The following is a 17808-nucleotide window of genomic DNA, read 5'->3' on the forward strand; positions in this document are numbered from 1 at the left end:
ACACAAACTCTGAAATAAAGTCTACCAACAGACAGCATACTAACATTGACCCCATACTGACTAAATTCAAGCTAAGTCCCCAAACTTTCTGAGACACTTACTCTCATCAAATCCATAATGAGACCCCCAAACTCAGACTATTGACCCCACCAATTCCACAGGAGGACCCTGGCCTTGAGGGGTGTCAACCTTCCTGACTTGGGCTCCCCAGTCAAGTAGAGGTAGACCCCAGTCCACTTGACTTCATATCCCTATGAGTCAGTAATCTGTATCTTTCCCTCTCAGCTTCCTAAGGAGAGGAATTTTAGCAAGACTTCCAATTTGTTATCTACTGCCCAAATCTCTATCCCTGGATTCTCTCTTCATCCCCCTGCCTCATCAGCATTCTGTCAGAAAGAGGAAGGGAGCTACACTCCTCTGGAGCCCTGTTGTCCACTCTTACAAATCCAGAACTTCTCCTCTGCTACGCTCTGCATATCTGTTTTTCTGTGTTCTTAATTATTTAATCTGATTTTGTTGTTAAACATGTCTTCATGAACAGAAGGAACGAGTCTGGTGTTCATTGGTGTTTTCTTTAACACCCAGCCCAGACCAGGGAACATAGGAGGTACTTAAACAAATAGTAGTTTGCAAACTACCGTCATCCACCGATTTGCCAACCCTAGACTCAGTCTTTCCTTGATCCCTGTGCCAATCAACCATGGGGTGTGAGTAAAAGAACTTGGACTCACAAGTCAGACCAAACCAGGTGTGAATCCTAATTGCTTGCCCTGTGATTTCAGGTAAGTGACTTAATTTTTCTAAGCTTCACTTTGCCCCTCTTTTAAGTGGGGAGTGGGGCACCTGGGTGGCTCAGTTGGTTGGGCGTCTGCCTTTGGCTCCGGTCATGATCTCGGGGTCTTGGGAGCAGGCACTGCGTCAGGCTCCCTGCTCAGTGGGGAGTCTACTTCTTCCTCTCCCTCTTCCACTCCCCCCCACTCATGTTCTCTCTCTCTCTCTAATAAATAAAATCTTTAAAAAAATAAAGTGGGGGAGAGAAAAATTTACTTCTTAAGGTAAACGGGAGGATAAAATAAAATTATGAAAAGGAAGTGGATGTACACATAGCATACACTGAGTTAATATTAGCTCCCTTACCCCGTCATCCAGAATGAAGCAGCTTCCATTCCTCGTATACCTGCTGTGTGATGTGTCAAACATTTCTCAGAACTCATCTCTATTCCTCACATGGGTCCAAGTGAGGACTGTCTTTCCCATTATATAGATGAGAAAATGGAGTTTTAAAAGAGGTGAGATCCCTTGATCAAAGTCATATAGCTGAGGAGTCAGAAGAGGCAGAATTCAAATGCTGAGGATTGCCCATGGTATCACAGTTGTACAGACCCACAGTCTGAGAAGAAAACTTTCCAGGGACACTGTCACACACCCTTAAAGTCTCATATGGCTCAGAATGGACTTGGAACCCTATGGGACTATTAATGATGCCTACCCCCACATTGGTGAGACTGTCAAACCCCAGCCCTCCTGTGCCCTTTGTGTTTAGCACCAATGCCTGTTCTGAAGTCCCACACAGATACCCAGCCTCATACCTCCCTCGCCCTCAAACTTGTGTCCTGAACCATTGCCTGATGACTCATCCTTCAGCTCATGATCACACCTGAGAACTGGCATCTGGTTATCCTGTCAGCTGTGCCTTGCCCTGAGGGATCCTGGACACTGTGACCCTGGAACCTCCTGACTCAGCCCTTGGGTTCTGAAGACCCATTGTTTCTGACTTCCTGGATTCCCTTCCCTCTTCTTTCAAGAACAGCTCCCCACTTCTTCTGAGAAGCTGCTCTTTCATTTCACATAGTTCTGGTAAAAATGTCAATCATAGTTCTCCAATCCCTCCCATCTGCCCATCCAACCACTGGGATTGATGCACGACCCAGGCCAAGCCAACAAGAGCATTGCCTCCTCCCTGACAACAAAGATTGATCCAAGGGGTGGGCTCAGTTCAAACTGAACCAATCAGAGTTCTTCCCTGGGAGTAATATCAAGATGCCAGGAGAATGGAGATCTTTGTTTCTGCTGTGTTTGCTTAATTGGATGTGTCAGTAGCTGCTGTGTTCTCTCCATCTGAAAACGTCTGTCTACAGAGGCTAGAATGAGATCCACAGAAGAAGGAAAGAGACAAGCAGAAATGAGAAACAACTCACACACACCAAAAAGAAAAATAAAGGCAGGGAGAAGTAGGCAGAGTGACAGAAAGTGTCACAGAGAGAGAGAGAGAGAGAGAGAGAGCAACAGCATGTGTGAGAGATCTGATTGGCTTAAGTCACCATTTCAAGTACTTGAGACTCTGGTACCCGTGTACCATTCTGACATCATGAACCATCCCCATAACCTTCCTAAGCACCTAAGCCAACCATCCCCTCTTGCATATAAGCCAGTTCTAACTGGGGCTCTGACACTGCTATCCAAAAGCTCCCTGACTAAGTAGATCCTTCCAGCTTTTGTCCATGCCTGGTGTTCTGATTTCCTCCCAGATTCCATAGTCCACGATCCTATTCCTGAATTTCTGGTTGACCTTGGACCAGTCTCTTCCCCCTTGACCTCAGCCATGCCCCTCCTTAATATTATAAATCAATTTTCAAGTGTTGTCTGTTGTCTGTTTTTTCCCCCCCATTTAAATACCACCTGGATACTGGGTGATATTAAGGAATTATTACTAACTCTGTAAAGCCTTGATAATGTAAGGTGTTTATGTTTTAAAATAATCTAGATTTTAGAGCTGGAGTTGGCAAACTTTTCTCAAAAAAGAGCCAAAGAGTGTATATTTTAGGCTTTGCAGACCATGAGATAAAGTTGAGGATATTATATAACTACTTACAACAAGAGAGAAAACTGGAAAATAAATTTCCAATTTTATTGATGAAATCCAAAATACAGTAATAATCATTTGTTACCAATTTTTGTCATACAGGTCTATTAATGAGCAGAATGGAACTATTTTTGGGGGATAACATCTTGCTTAATTAGAGTTCAAAATTAATGCTCCCTGTCATCAAATCGAGTGGTAAAAGCTATTTTTAGCTCTTGGGATTTGGCCCATTGGCTTTAGTTTGCCATACCCTTTTTTAGAAACATATGACAAAATATTTAAGAACAATAGGTTGGTCACCATTAGTTTCAAAATATTCCGGCATTAGGGAAGTGTGTAGTATAGGTGAAAGGATTGGTTTTGATTGAGTTGGATGGTGGTATACAAGGGTTCCCATAGTATTTTATGTATGTTTGAAATTGTTCATAATAAAAATTCTAAAACAATTCTTTAGACCAAGATGACCCTTGAGTATCACCTCCAAAAATGCATCCCCAGTTGCAGGAGTTTACTACCAAGCCAGAAAGTTTTCATCAAGATGTCTGGTATTCTGGGGCACCTGGGTGGCTCAGATGGTTAAGTGTCTGCCTTCAGCTCAGGTCATGATCCCAGGGTCCTGGGATCGAGTCCCGCATCGGGCTCCCTGCTCAGCGGGGAGCCTGCTTCTCCCTCTGCCTCTTTCTCTCTCTCTCTCTCTCTCTCTCTCTCTGTCTCTGATGAATAAATAAATAAAATCTTAAAAAAAAAAGATGTCTGGTATTCTGGGAACTTTCACGGAGGACAGAAGTTGATGCACGAGAGGCCTCTTGCACACCCACACCACTTGTGGAGAAGAGTCCCACCCACAGCCCAGGACGGAGAGAGACATCTCCTGTCACCTGACTCTAAATATCCACTGATTGGCTGGGACTGGCCACCTGAACAGAATGCAGTCAAACCATTGGCCATTCAGTAACCTATCATGTGGCCGGCTGAAGGAGGAAAGTTCACCTGGACCAATTGGATTCTCTTGCATGAGAATATAATCTGAGAAATCCTGGGACAGTGAAGCTGTTGGTGGTAGGTGAAAGTGAAGTTCAGAGGTTGTGAAGTAAGGAGAGAGACTGGAATAGCGCATGAGCGAGCCAACATTATGAAAATGCAGAGGCATGAAGGAGAGAAAGGCGTCAGAGAGTCAATGAGTTAGAAGGTTGGTAGCAAGAAAGGATTGAAACAGGTGAAGAGAGATGAGATAGAGGGGAGCCAGTGCCCATCCTGTTGCAATGTATTTATATCCTTACAATAACTACCCCCTCCACACACATCTTTCCCAAGACAACTTACATTAAGCCTCTGTTCTAATGAAAACTCCCCCAAATCTCTTTTTCTCCACACTTCAATTTGGACACATGCAATGAAGTGACTCATTCCCTTCTACCACAGCAGAAAAGCTCTAAGCTGTGAGAAAGATTTCTGTTTCTCCTAAGGAAAAAGAATCTGTCGCTAAGAGTTTTGCAGGCTGTCAATGTTCTATTTCTTCATCTGGGTGGTGGTTCCATGGGTGCATATTTAAGCTGCTCATGTATTTCCTGTACCCTGCTCTACATATTTTATAATGGAGGAGGGGAACTCTCGTCTCAAAGCTTAGAAACACTTTAGCTGCTCAGAAAAACGAAACAGAAGTTCTTTCAAATCTGTCTTTTGCAGGCCAGCCCATTGGATATTTGGAGATCCTTGTGTGTCTTCCCCCCTGAAATTAACCTCCCGTTCCTCCAAGCCTTTCTAGAAAAAGGGGATCACTCCAGGCAGTGGTGATAGCCAAGAGTGGCCATGGGGATCCTGGTCTCTATAGACCTCCCATCAAGCCTCTCAGCAAGGCGCAGACCCCCATCCTTCCATCCCTCCCCACAGGGCCAAAGCATAGACAGGCAAGGAGCCAGGATGAGTTGTGAGTTTTATTGAAGAGCGTCCAAAGCTTGTCCTAGCATCAAACCCTGCTGCCTATGGTCTTCTTGATCCAGTCCAAGTAGCGGCAAATGTTGGTGTAGACACCAGGTCTCTCGGGCCGCCCACAGGGGTCCGATCCCCAGGATGTGATGCCCTGGAGAACACCACCACACACCAGCGGACCCCCGGAATCTCCCTGGATGGGGAGAGTAGAATACTTTCACCTAAGATGCCCTGCGGTACCCAGAAGTTAGTACTAGTTCTGTAGCACGATTGGTTCCCTCTAGCCAAAAGGGATAAGAGCATTGTACCCTGGGGCCAGTGGTGAGAAAGAAGGGTGGGGCTACACGTATAGGGACACAGACCGGATGTCCTAGGGCAATGGGGGAAATCCTGGAATAGGAGGGAAGAGAATGGTGTCTCAAAGGTCTAAACCAGGAAGAAGACAGTGAGGATTCCGTGGAGGGAACTGAGCTGATGTCTCCATTCCGGTCAATGGTGAAAAGATCTTTGAGGGTGCCTGGGTGGCTCAGTTGGTTAAGTGACTGCCTTCGGCTCAGGTCATGATCCTGGAGTCCCTGGATCGAGTCCCGTATCGGGCTCCCTGCTCGGCGGGGAGTCTGCTTCTCCCTCTGACCCTCTTCCCTCTCATGCTCTCTGTCTCTCATTCTCTCTCTCTCAAATAAATAAATAAAATCTTTAAAAAAAAAAGATCTTTGATTCCAGTTACCAAACATAGGAGAAAGGAGCAGAGTTCTTATGGACACACACACACACACACATGCAAGGGACAAAGTCTTTTGGGAATCATGTCTCTATGGAACCAAAACCATTCCGAGAAATTAGATTTCATGGGACGACGCTGATGGAAATGACTTCATTCCTGGCCAATGGGGAAGAAAGCGTGAAGCATTGTCTTCAAGGACCAATCATTAGCAAAGGGGGTGAAGCTTCCATGAAGGGGGCAAACCTGGGGGAGTCCTGAGGATCCAAATGCAGCCAATAAGAATGAGAGTGTTATATCTGTGGCAAATCCCAAGATTTGTTATCTTGGGTATGGGGAATTTGTCGAGGGACCATTAAAGTCAATGGCACCATTCCCTACCCAGTTGGCAAGAGAGCATTGCTCCCCGAGGGACCAATCATAGAAGGCAGCCATGCTAAGGAACCCAGTCAGGTCCCAAAGAAAAGTGGGGAAGACAAAAAAAAGACTCTACCTAGTCAGTGGTAGAGTCAGCACAAAATCCCAAAACTATTGGTGAGGAAGGGAGCAGGGAGCTTGCAAACCCTCTAGCCTCAGAGTCTTTCCCTCGTGGACATCTCTTACACTCTTATCCGCTCCCCTCTCTGCACCCCATCCTGAAGACAAGGGTTCCCAGGAAAATGATAGCAACAATTCAACATTCCTGAACCCTGTGCAGTGTGATCTGCAAAGAGAGTGTGGCCTTCTCTGAACCTGTTTCCCACTCTAGAGATAGGGGTAACCTCTCTGGATACTAACTCTTTGAGGTCACCCTACTGCCAAGCCTCGAGCCTCTGTGGGGGGTGAGGGACAAGGGAAGAAGGGAGTTTCAAAAGTCACTCACCTGGCATGAATCAGCCCCATTGCTGTCGCCTGCACAAATCATAGCATCTGTGACTTGCCTGGCGTAGACATCCTTACATTTCTTCTGGGGAAAGATTTCTACTTCTGCACAGTTGAGGGTGTCAGGAAAATTCTCTGAGGGGGCAGAGGTTGTAAGTTCCCAGAGAGAGCAACCATTTTCATCCTCAATCCTGTCTGGATCTAATCTCCCTTCTGTACATCCACGGCTACACAGGAGAGTTTTCTGACACATTTCACAGGGTACATCACTTCTCACCACATTAAACAGAGCCATGGCCCCTGCTGTTTCCTTTCCAACATCTAGAGAAGGGATGTTGGACCCTACCTTCTGTTTCTTTCCACTAATTTTCAAAATAAGGATCAGGTGACTGGAAGACATGGAGGTGCCCCCTTATGACACCTCTGACCTTGTCTCTCCAATTTTCCCAACCCCAGACCATCAGGTCCCCAATTTCAGCTAAAAGCTACTTTTTCCAAAAGTCACCTCATCTTAGAAGCCTTCCATGACCTAAAGACGTCACCCCTCCATCACTCCCTATTCTCTTACTCTCCATGATATTTCATTCTAGCACTTAACCCTGCCTAATAATTCATTTTATATGTATTTTTTAATCATCGATTTTCCCCACCTAGCATGCAACTCCATAGGATAGAAACTTCACACAGTAAAGCAGTTGGGGTATACCAGATGCTTACAAATAAATGGTGAATTAATGACTAAAAGTGGAATTAATCATGTAATGTACACCACAGGGAATATAGTCAATAATATTGTTACAACTTTGTATGGTGACAGATGGTAATTAGACTTATTGTGGTGATCAGTTTGCAGTGTATACAAATGTCCAGTCATTGTATTTACACACAAAACTAACAGAATGTTGTGGCCAATGATACTTCAATAAAAAAGGAAAGAAAATGGAATTAATATTTCTTATTAAACTTTAAGCAATTGACTTGAGGGGGGAAAACTTCTATCTGGGACCTCTATGTTCCAGAAGCTGTATACTTCACAATCTCATTGATTGTGAGAAGTCTGAACTCACAATAGCTTTTTGAAAGAGGTATACGGGGACACCTGGGTGGCTCAGTCAGTTAAGCATCTGACTGTTGGTTTTGGCTCAGGTCATGGTCACAGGGCATGGGATAGAGCCCCACATTGGGCTCTGAGCTGAGTGTGGAGCCTGCTTGAGATTCTCTCTCTCCCTCTCCCTCTGCCTCTCCCCCTGCTCTCTCAAATAAATAGATAAATCTTTAAAAAAAAAAAAAGAAAGGGATATGTTCATTTGTTCCATCATTCATTTATCCATGCATTCATTCAACAAATATTTATCAAGTACCTACTGTGTACCAGGTACCATCCTGAACACTGGGAACACACAATGAAGAAAAAAGATTTAACCTGAGCCCTATGGAGCTTAAAAATCTATTATCTATTACCTAAAATCTATTATCTAATCTTAAAAATCCATCATTTTGCAGATGAGGAAAATGAGGCAAGAGATGGGAAGGGGCTTGCCCAGAGGAAAGAGCAGAGCCATGGTTTGAAATGACCTGACTGATTCATGAACAGGTGGGTTTCCACAGCATCCCATTGTCCCCTTAGAAGGAGGAGTCAGACAGGCAGGGATCTGAATCCTGTCTTTGCTTGGAAAATCCTGGATTTCCTGGTGAATCACATGCCTCTCTGAGCTGAGTCTCAATTCTCTCACTGTGAAGTAGGGTAAGGGTTGCCTGGACCCTGAAGTCCCAAAAGGAGGACTTCAATGGAGGTCCAGACTTTGGGTCCAGAGTGAGGAGGGAGCTGGAGACCTAGACAGTGGGTCTTGGGAGAGGAAGGGACTGGATTCCTGGGTGTGAAGGAAGAGAGTCTCTGGCGCCAGGAATCATGGGCTCAAAAGGGAGAAGATGCTTAGGAGCTTGTTCTCTTGGGCCACTGAGGAGCCCAAATATCCCAAGTCTGTTAAGAAGATTATAGAAAATCCTGTGCAATGAAAGATTTCATAACGTGGTGCTCTCCATGGGACACCTGGGTGGCTCAGTCAGTTAAGGGTCTGCGTTCAGCTCAGGTCATGATCCCAGGGTCCTGAGATTGAGTCCCGAGTTGGGATCCTTGCTCAGCGAGGAGTCTCCTTCCCTCTCTCCCTCTGTTTCTCCCCCCATGCTCTCTCTCTCATTCTCTCTCAAATAAATAAAATCTTAAAAAAACAAAACAAAACAAAACAAAACATGGTACTCTCCACCGTGAAGGAGGCATGCATTCTTTTTTTTTTTTTTTTAAGCTGGGTGTGGAGCCCAAGTCGGGACCTGAACTCAGGACCTTGAGATCAAGACCTGAACCAAGATCGAGACCTGAACTCAACCGATGGAGCCACCCAGGCACCCCAAGGAGGCATGCATCCTTTATCCACTCATTCACCCATCCATTTTTTGGAAACCAGGTTTAACAATCTGCTATTTTGCTTTCTTTCTCCCACCAGTCCTGTTAATATTATGGCCTTCCAGGTTTCCAACATGGGCCACCTGTGAATCTCAACCTCACAATCACTGTCCCTTCTCTATCTCCTTCTAGAGGCAAAGCTTTGCCAATGGCTTGAGGTCCACTGGGCCAGCCAGCTCCTCCTCTCCCTCCTACTACCTCGGGGGCTGGTGACGGTGCCCCAGCCCGAGATGGTGCACTTCTGGCCAGCTTCAGGGCAGTGATCCGCCAGGTTGATGGGCTTCACTTTGGGCCCCAGGGATGCCCGACCACGCAGTCGGATGAGCATGAGATCATGGCTGTGGTCCTCACTGCTGCGGTTGTAGCAGGGGTGTGGGATGGACTGAGCCACAGCCATTTCTTGCTCTGAACTGTCCTTATTCTTCAGGCTGTGATCCCCCAGGCGTACTGTGTACTTCCTGTAATGGTGGAAAGTAATTTGGGACCCAGGCAGGAGTCTGGGAACCCAGCCCCCTCCTCCCTCAGCCCTCCTCTTTCAGAGGCTCAGTCCCCAGCTCTCTTCTTTCCCCTTTCCCCAGGCCCCAGCCCACCTCTGCCCCAGGCATCCACTCACTGTTTTTTACAGTGGGCTGCTGTAAGGACCCAGTTGTCATCGATGAGGACACCCCCGCATAGCAGCCGGATGCCTTGGTACAAGGCTGTCTGCCAAGGTTGCGAATGGGCCTCACATTCCTGGCCGCCCAGCACCTTGGACCCCTGTGCCCTCACGTGTCCTGCAGCAGGAGGGAGAGAGTTTGGATCGTCACCCCCTGGGGCAGTGCAAAGGCCAGGAAAACCCACTGTGGGTTCAAAATGACATACGGCACATTCTCTGCCTGCCTCCTCACATGTCCACACTGGGAATGTGAGGCCCCCAGCTTGCGCAGGCTGCCACACAAATGCACACGTCCACTCATTGAAACCCATGAGTCACACTGAGTCACACACCCGAGCATGCTTCCACATGTTCCCACATGCTTCCACATGCCCCGTATACTGTGTATATCTGCACCACTCAGCAAGGAGCCCTACCAGCTTGGTGTACTCATGCAACATGCAGCATAATCTGACACACTCCTACCCACTGCTATGTGTGTATGCCTCCATCCACCCTCAGGAAAGCTCAAAGAAGTTCCCACATGTGATCACATGTTTCACATCCCCCCCGCATGCTATCACAAGCGCCTACCAAGGCATTCCCACGGGCTCCCACCCAGGCACCCCTCACCTGCCCAGGCTTCCAACAGCAAGAACAGGAACATCCAGGTCCAGACTGCAGCAGGTGAGGGATATCCCATGGTGGGGTCTGGGAGATGGAGAAGGCAGGGCTGAGAAATGAAGAGGGAGGAGCCCTGACTCCTAGGAGAAACTTGAAATAAGGGGGCAGAGCATCTGGAGCCATTCTTCTGGGTCTTGCTGGAGGGGGGCCCCCTGGGGACCCATCTTCTTAGGTCTGAGGAAGAAGGGGGCAGACCACAGATTTCTGAATCTGAGGAAAGGAGGTAGAGGCTGGATTCCTACATTCCCAGGAATGGGAGAGTTAGAGTCCCGGACTCCTGGATCTGAAGGAAGAGGGAACTTGGAGTTAAGATTCCTAAGTCTTGGGGAGGAGGGGACCAGGGTCCAGATTCCTAAGTCTTGAAGGAGGAAGGGGTCTGAGATTGGGGTCCTGGGCCCTGGGAGAGCAGGGGCCCCGGGGCCTGATGCCTGTGTCTGAGAACTTTGGCATCTCACCTTGCAGAATCCAGGGGCGGGGTCACCGACTGATTCAGACCCAGAGGAAGAGGCCCCAGTATTTCAGCTCTGTCTGCCTGGTACTAGGTTCTGGAGGCTTTTAACTGGGAATCCCCGCCTTCCGCTCCGCCTCCTCCCGTTCTGGAGCCCACGGAGCATCAGGGAACTGGAACACTGTGTATGAGTGAGGAGGGGCTGAGGGGCTGAAAGGGAAACGGGGCGCGGGGGGGGCTAGGATCTGGAACTCCTCAGGCTTGGAAGAGAAGGACGTCAGTGCTGTGACTTCTGGGGTCAGACACCTGGACAACTGGCTCCGAGGGAGGGGGCTGGGGACCTGGACTCAGGGTCCAGGGAAGATAGGGATTGGGGGTCTGAACTCCCGAGTCTGAGGGAGGAGGGAGCTGGAGCCCGGAATCCTGGGTCTGAGAGAGGAGGGGGCTGGGGGCCTGAACTCTGGGTCTGGAGCAGGGGGCTGGGATTCCAGACTGTAGGTCTGAGGGAATAGGAACTGGGGGCCCAGACCCCTGAATTGAGGGAAGGGAGGTTGTGTCTGGACTCCTGGACCTGGGAGGGGAAGGAATGGGGTTCTGGACTCCTGAGTCTGACGGTGGAGGGGGACGGGGACCCGAACTTTTGGGTCGGGGGCGGGGGGACTGGCCTGAGGTTTTAGTTTGAGGGAGAAGGGGGTTAAGGGCTGAATTCTTAAGTCTTTTTAGGAGCGACTTGGAGCCTGGGTTCTTGTGGGAGAAGGGGGCTGCTGCCACTAACTGGAAATGGAAGAAAGATGAGTCTTCTGAGGGCGGATCGGGCCCCGCCCGCTGCCCCGGAGAGGCCCGGGATCTGGGAAGGCAGGTTTGGGAGGCACCGTGACCTGGTTTCCCCTTCCCCTGGCGGCGACGGGACCAGCCCAAGCAGAGCCCAGCGGCCTTGCTGCAATAGGGCTGATGGAGACAGACTTTAGGTAGGTCCTACTAAGGGATTAAGGGGGAATTGCTGTACGGTGGCGGTTCTCTGTCTGCCCACCGCCGCCCACACTTGGCCCTTCCTTCATCCCACAACGCAGGCAGACGGACGGCGCGGCTCCGCGCGTTTATTGTAAAACCATCCATTGAATCTGAATGAATTGAGACCCTCCCCCAACTTCTCTCAGTCGGGTGTCCGCCAGGATTCAAACGCCCAGGGGCTCGGGCACGAGGGGCGGAGCCCGACCCTGCACGGGTGGCTGGTAGGGGAAGCTACAGCGCCCCTGACGTCACGGGGGCGGGCTCTCCCACGGAGGAGGCGGGGTTACAAGGGGTGGGGCCCGGAGGGGAATTCTCATTGGGCAGAGTTCCGAGGGCAGGAGCTGTCGGCTGGAGGTGCTTCTGGAGCCGAGCCACAGATGAAGCTGTTCCACGGGGGTGATGCCCGTTCTGGTGACATCACGGAGACGGGGCTACGGGGGCGGAGGTGTCTCCCCGCTGCTTTCCGATGGGGCGGGCCCTGAGGGCGCGGAGCCTGAAGATCCAGAAGGTGTCTCGGGGCCGCTGAGGCCACGCGCCGAGATCTCTGAGGCCGGAGCCCTGCAGTTCCCCTCTACCCTCCGCCCACCCTCCTCTCTTGGTCGCCCAAGGCATGAGGGCTCAGTTGTCCTCCATGGTCTTTCGGATCCAGTCCACGTAGTGGCACACGCTGGTGTACACGGCAGGGCGCCGGGGTCTGGAGCAGGGCTCGGCACCCCCAGACACCACACCCGCCAGGGTCCCTTCGCAAACCAGGGGGCCCCCAGAGTCACCCTGTGCGCGGCAGAAGAGCAAAGAAACTGTTAAGCAGGTGTATTCATATTACACTGGCCACTTCCTCTCAGGAAGCCCCCAGTTTCCTCTTCTCACGACACCCTGGCGTCCAGGCAGCCAGTCCCTCCTCCCTCAAACCCAGGAATAAGCGCTCATAGCCCTCACCTCATCCCTGCACTTAGCACCCTGGGATTCTAGTTCCCTCTTCCCCCAGGACTTAAAGTCTGTACTCCCAGTCCTCTCCCCCTTTAGGTTCTGGAGTCGGGACCTCCAGTCCCCTTTACATCCAGGAATCCTGGCCTTGGTCCCATCCTCTCCCAGGACCCAAGTGTCCGGGATCCCTCCTTGCTTTCATCCAGGAATTCTGGGGCCCCCAGCTCCCTAATTCCCTAGGACCCAGGAATCCCGCAGGATATCCGTTCCCCTCCTCCCCAGAGTAGGTCTCACCTGGCAGGAGCCCCGGCCCCCCTCCCAGAGGCCGGCACAGAGCATACTGTCTGAGATGTGGCCTGGATATGCCCGATGGCACAGTTTGTGATCCAGGATGCTGATGTTGGCGCACTGTAGCGTGAGTGGGTACTGCACTGTTGGCAAAAGAGATCCACCCATAGAGGATCAGCAGCTGTGCCTATCACATTCAGCAGCCCCTCCACCCAGACCCTTCCCTAAGGAGGACCCACAGAACCACAGCAGAAGACTCTCAAAGATAGAAACAAGAGACAGTGACAGAATCATAATGTGAAAGAGAAACAGATGTTTGAGGAGAGGGAGAGGGCCAAAGAGGGAGAGACAGAGAAACAGAAAGATGCAGGGAGCCAAGAGCCAAGAAGAGATACATACATGACACACAGAGAAAAATAGAGACCATGGCAGGAGATAGACCTCTTAAGGGGAAAGAGATTCTCAGAGGAAGCAATGAAGAAAAAGAAAAAAACAGGCCCAGAGATGCCAAGGGAGAAGGCAGTGAGAAAGGGAGGAAACATTTACGGTCATTGACAGAGACAAAGACATAAGAGATACTAGACCCAGACAGGGAGACACAGCGTGTAGAATATAGATATGGATGTAGATATGCATATGTCCACGTATATAATCCAGGGGCGCAGATTCAGATGGGCTTGACAGGCAAACAGAAGTGGGAGGAGCGGACTATGCAGAAACAACAACCAGTAGGAGGCACTGTAGAGGCCCAGAAAACCCGCATCTGATCTGAAGGCAGATTCTGCCCAACGGTCACTATTTGGGGAATGTGGGTCCCGCGTGGCCAGCTTTTTGGATTTTCCCAGCAAACGTAGAAATTTGGCTTTTATGTAAAAATCTCTCAAGCTCAGACTATTTTTTCAAGGCATTTTGAAAACCAAGACTGATGTGGGAGGCTAAATGTGGCTAATGGGTGGCTGATCTGTGACTCTGAGAGACCTAGGCCTCATTTCAATCCCATGAAGTATATATTTTCATATTTAAACATCTCTGAAATCAGGGCGTGTTTTCCAGCAAATGATGTCATGCAAGCATTCACGGGAACTTTGTTCCCCCTGTTCTTAGTGGTTGTAAATAGTGATACATCTTGTAATTGACAGCATCTTAGATTTTTTCCTTATCTGTCTATCTATCAAGAGATGAAAAGGCAGAGACAGAGAAATAGGGGGAATTCAGACCCTCAGCATGAGACACAAGGAATTGAGTTGCGGGCAAGGCTATATACCCTTAGGACTGGACACGGCCCCCCAGCCTGAGATGAGGCACTGGGTGCCTGGGGAGACACAGGTCTGGCTGAGGTTGAGGGGCTGCACAGCAGGTCCCAGGTATGCCTTCCTGGGCAGACGGATCAGCATGATGTCATCACTGTGGTCATGAGCCTTGAGGTCCTTGTTGAACCCAGGGTGGGGGAAGAAGTCTGTGGCCCGGAACAGTTGCTCTGGGCCCTCCCATTGCCAGAGGTGGTGCTCCCCAAGGCGGACCCACAGATACCTGTTGGGACAGGCCTCAGAGGTCAAGCTGGGTGTCCACCAGGGTGATATGTGCTCCACAAGCCACACACTCTCTCTGGGCCCCCATCATTTCTGTATGACCCAGAGTGCTGTGGGATTTTAAGCAAGGCCCACACCCTCTCTGGGCCCCAGCTTCTCACTCCATCTCTTTGTCTGCCTCTACCTTTGTAGCTCTCCCCTAAAAGCTCACACCCCTTCCTAGTCCCATACCAAGTAAGTCACCTTCCTGCCCCACCTGGAGCCTTCATGGTGACCTGGGTCCCCTGGAACTGTGTAGGCACATGGGGGCTCCACCTATCACAGAACAACATCCCCACCTCCTGCCCCCACAGGTCTGGTGGCTTCTGTGGGGAGTGGCTCTGTATGTGTGTGTTGTGTGTTGTGTGTGTGTGTGTGTGTGTGCATGGAGGGGGATGGGAAATGGAAAATCCCCAAGTTGGGGGTCAGCCATGGCCTTAGGCTTTTCCTGTCAGCCATATACCCTCACCTTCAATGCATGTCTTCCTGAGGCCTGACCTCAAACCCTCAGTCCACTTGTTCTGCTCTGGGTCCCCTGCCCTGGACAGCTGGGGACTCTCTGGGGATGTACATGTCCATTCCTCGGCCTCTGACCTCTGACCTTAGGAACCAGGCTTATGACTGAGAATTCAGGGTTTAATGAGTATGAGACATTATCTCTATCTCTGCCACCTCATTGCCTGGGCTCCGTGTCTGGGAAACCAATCTCCCCCAACTAGTCCTCAAGCCTGAATCTTTTCTACCTCCATATCTCTGCCTCTCTCCTTAGTCTTTGGAGCTGAAATCTGAACATTCTTCTCCTAGCCTTAAGTACAGACCTGAGCTGAAAGAGGCCCTATCATGGAGCAATGCATGATGGGAAATTCCCAGACAGCATTCTGTACTTCATTCAGCACCCGTGCTTCATTCCTGGAGGGAAGAATATCAGAAGAAGATGGGCCACCCCTTTCCAGAGGTAATATAGAAATTCTGGATTTCTGCATCAGGTAGATTCTAAGATTCCATTAGAATTCCAGAATCTTCTCACACCCTAGGAATCCACGATTCTAGAATTCTATGTTCTAGATTGTTATGAATCCAATATTCTAACATTCTAGATTTCTCTAGGTCAAAAGTCTGGGGTTTTAAATTATCTGGATGAAATCAAGGATTTAAAGACCCTAGAATTCTAGTATACTGGGACTATAAAATGGATTTCATCAATCTAAAATTCTATAATTCTTTTATATATATATATATTGTTTAAAGATTTTATTGATTTATTTATTTAAGAGAGAGAATGAGAGAGAGAGAGAGCACATGAGAGGTGGGAGGGTCAGAGGGAGAAGCAGACTCCCCGCTGAGCAGGGAGCCCGATGCAGGACTCGATCCCGGAACTCCAGGATCATGACCTGAGCCGAAGGCAGTCGCTTAACCAACTGAGCCACCCAGGCACCCTTTATATATTTTTAAAAGATTTTATTCATTTATTTATTTGTCAGAGAGTTAGAGAGAGGGAGGGAGAGCACAAGCAGGGGGGAGCGGCAGGCAGAGGGAGAAGCAGGCTCCCTGCCGAGCAAGGAGACTGACACGAGACTCAATCCCAGGACCCAGGGATCATGAGCTGAGCCAAAGGCAGACACTCAACCAACTGAGCCACACAGACATTCCTAGAATTCTGTAATTCTATGATTTTAGAAATTTAAGAATCTAGGGTTCAAATAGTTTAAGACTCTAGAATTCTCTCAATTAAAACTTTGGGGATTTTAAGAATCTGGAATGATAGCCTTCTAAAATGTTTAACTCACCAGATTCTAGACATCTAGAATTCTACTGATTCAAGATTCTAGAATCTGCAAGTCACAGTATTCTAGAATACTGTGAATCAAAGATTCTAGGACCATGAGCTTCTATTTTCAACGAACCTAGCTAGAATACTGTACCTAAGATTTTAGGGTTGTGCTATCCCATACAACTATTGAGCACTTGAAATGTGACTATCCAAATTGAGACATGTCATATGTGTAAAATGCGCATCTGATTTCAAAAGTGTAGTATTAAAAAAAACCTAAACTATATCATTCATAACTATTTAAAAATGGATTGCACATTAAAATAATGGTTTGACCATGAGAGACTCTTGACTCCGGGGAAACAAACAGAGTTGCGGAAAGGAGGGGGTGGGGGGATGGGGTAACTAGGTGATGGGCATTAAGGAGGGCACGTGATCTCATAAGCACTGGGTGATATACGCAACTAATGAATCATTGAACACTACATAAAAAAAAACTAATGTACTGTATGTTGGCTAATTGAATTTAAATTTTAAAAATAATAATAAAAATAAAATAAAATAATGGTTTGAGTGTGTCAAATTAAATCTATTATTAAAACCAATGTTAATCCTTTCTTTTTTACTATTGTAATATGTCTACTAGAAAATTTAAACTTGGGGTGCCTGGGTGGCTCACTTGGTTAAGTGTCTGCCTTCAGCTCAGGTCATGATCCCAGTGTCCTGGGATCGAGCCCCACAACAGGCTCCTTGCTCAGCGGGGAGTCTGCTTCTCCCTCTGCCCCTCCCCCCACTCATACACACTCTCTCTCTCCCAATTAAATAAATAAAATTCTTTAAAAAAAAAGAAAATTTAAACTTAACTATGTGGCTGGAGTTATATACACAGGGCAGGGCTGCTCTAGGCTCCTAAGATTCTACCAATCTGAGTCTCAATCCTAGAATTCACAGAAACTAATGTAGAATCTCATGGATCTGAGATTTTAGGAGTCCATGACTGGATTTTTCTGGGTCAGAGTCCAGGTTTCTAACAGTTTTGAATTTTAGACCCTAATAATTAGATTATTTGGGACTCTAGAATTTGGAGGGTCAACTCTAATTCTAAGAGTTGAGCTTTGGGGAACAGAAATGAAAGCTAAATCCTTCCAACCACAGCTCCCTCCCTCCTCTACTGAAGTCCTCTTGACTCCCTCACTTACCTCCAGCCCTCCCCCCACCCCAGTGGCGCCCAGGTCACTCACGGCTTCTGGCAGTGGGCAGCTGTGAGCAGCCAGCGGTCACTGATGAGGGAAGCCCCGCAGAAGAGGTGGGTGAGGTAGAAGAGCCCAGCCTGCCAGGGCTGCGAGTTGGGGCGGCATTCCTCGGCCCCGATGGCTCTGGTGTCTGCCCAGCCATGCCCTGGGGTGGGGTGGAGGCAGAGGGGTCAATGACAAGCACCGTGGGAGGGCTGAGGGAGACATGCTAGATGCCTAGCATGAAGGAGCGGAAGCCAGGGAGGTCAAGGGCAAGCTGGCTGGTGGGGCTCCCAGGACCGTGGAGGGGCAGCAGATGGACAGGTGGAGCCTCACCTGCCAGGAGAGAAAGCAGAGCACAGACGAATCCCAGCCTCATGACCTTGGGGTGCCTGGGTCTTGAGCATGCATTC

The 17808-nt window shown here is 48.9% G+C and overlaps 2 protein-coding genes across 2 annotated transcripts; both read right to left on the minus strand.

The window, feature by feature from the left end:
- Positions 1-4829: 4829 nt before the first annotated feature.
- Positions 4830-10704, minus strand: KLK8 (kallikrein related peptidase 8). Its single transcript, XM_027619376.1, has 6 exons — positions 10609-10704; positions 10103-10180; positions 9449-9608; positions 9034-9293; positions 6376-6509; positions 4830-4985 (listed from the first exon to the last, which is right to left on the minus strand). The coding sequence occupies exons 2-6, from the start codon at positions 10170-10172 to the stop codon at positions 4830-4832; spliced, it is 780 nt and encodes a 259-aa protein (XP_027475177.1). The 5' UTR covers positions 10173-10180; positions 10609-10704.
- Positions 10705-11925: 1221 nt separating this feature from the next.
- KLK9 (kallikrein related peptidase 9) lies at positions 11926-17808 on the minus strand. Its single transcript, XM_027617357.2, has 5 exons — positions 17732-17808; positions 17405-17561; positions 14089-14354; positions 12831-12967; positions 11926-12383 (listed from the first exon to the last, which is right to left on the minus strand). The coding sequence occupies exons 1-5, from the start codon at positions 17772-17774 to the stop codon at positions 12231-12233; spliced, it is 756 nt and encodes a 251-aa protein (XP_027473158.2). The 5' UTR covers positions 17775-17808; the 3' UTR covers positions 11926-12230.

Source organism: Zalophus californianus, chromosome 17 (genome assembly GCF_009762305.2).
Source record: "Zalophus californianus isolate mZalCal1 chromosome 17, mZalCal1.pri.v2, whole genome shotgun sequence".
In the NCBI taxonomy this organism is placed as follows: Eukaryota; Metazoa; Chordata; class Mammalia; order Carnivora; family Otariidae; genus Zalophus; species Zalophus californianus.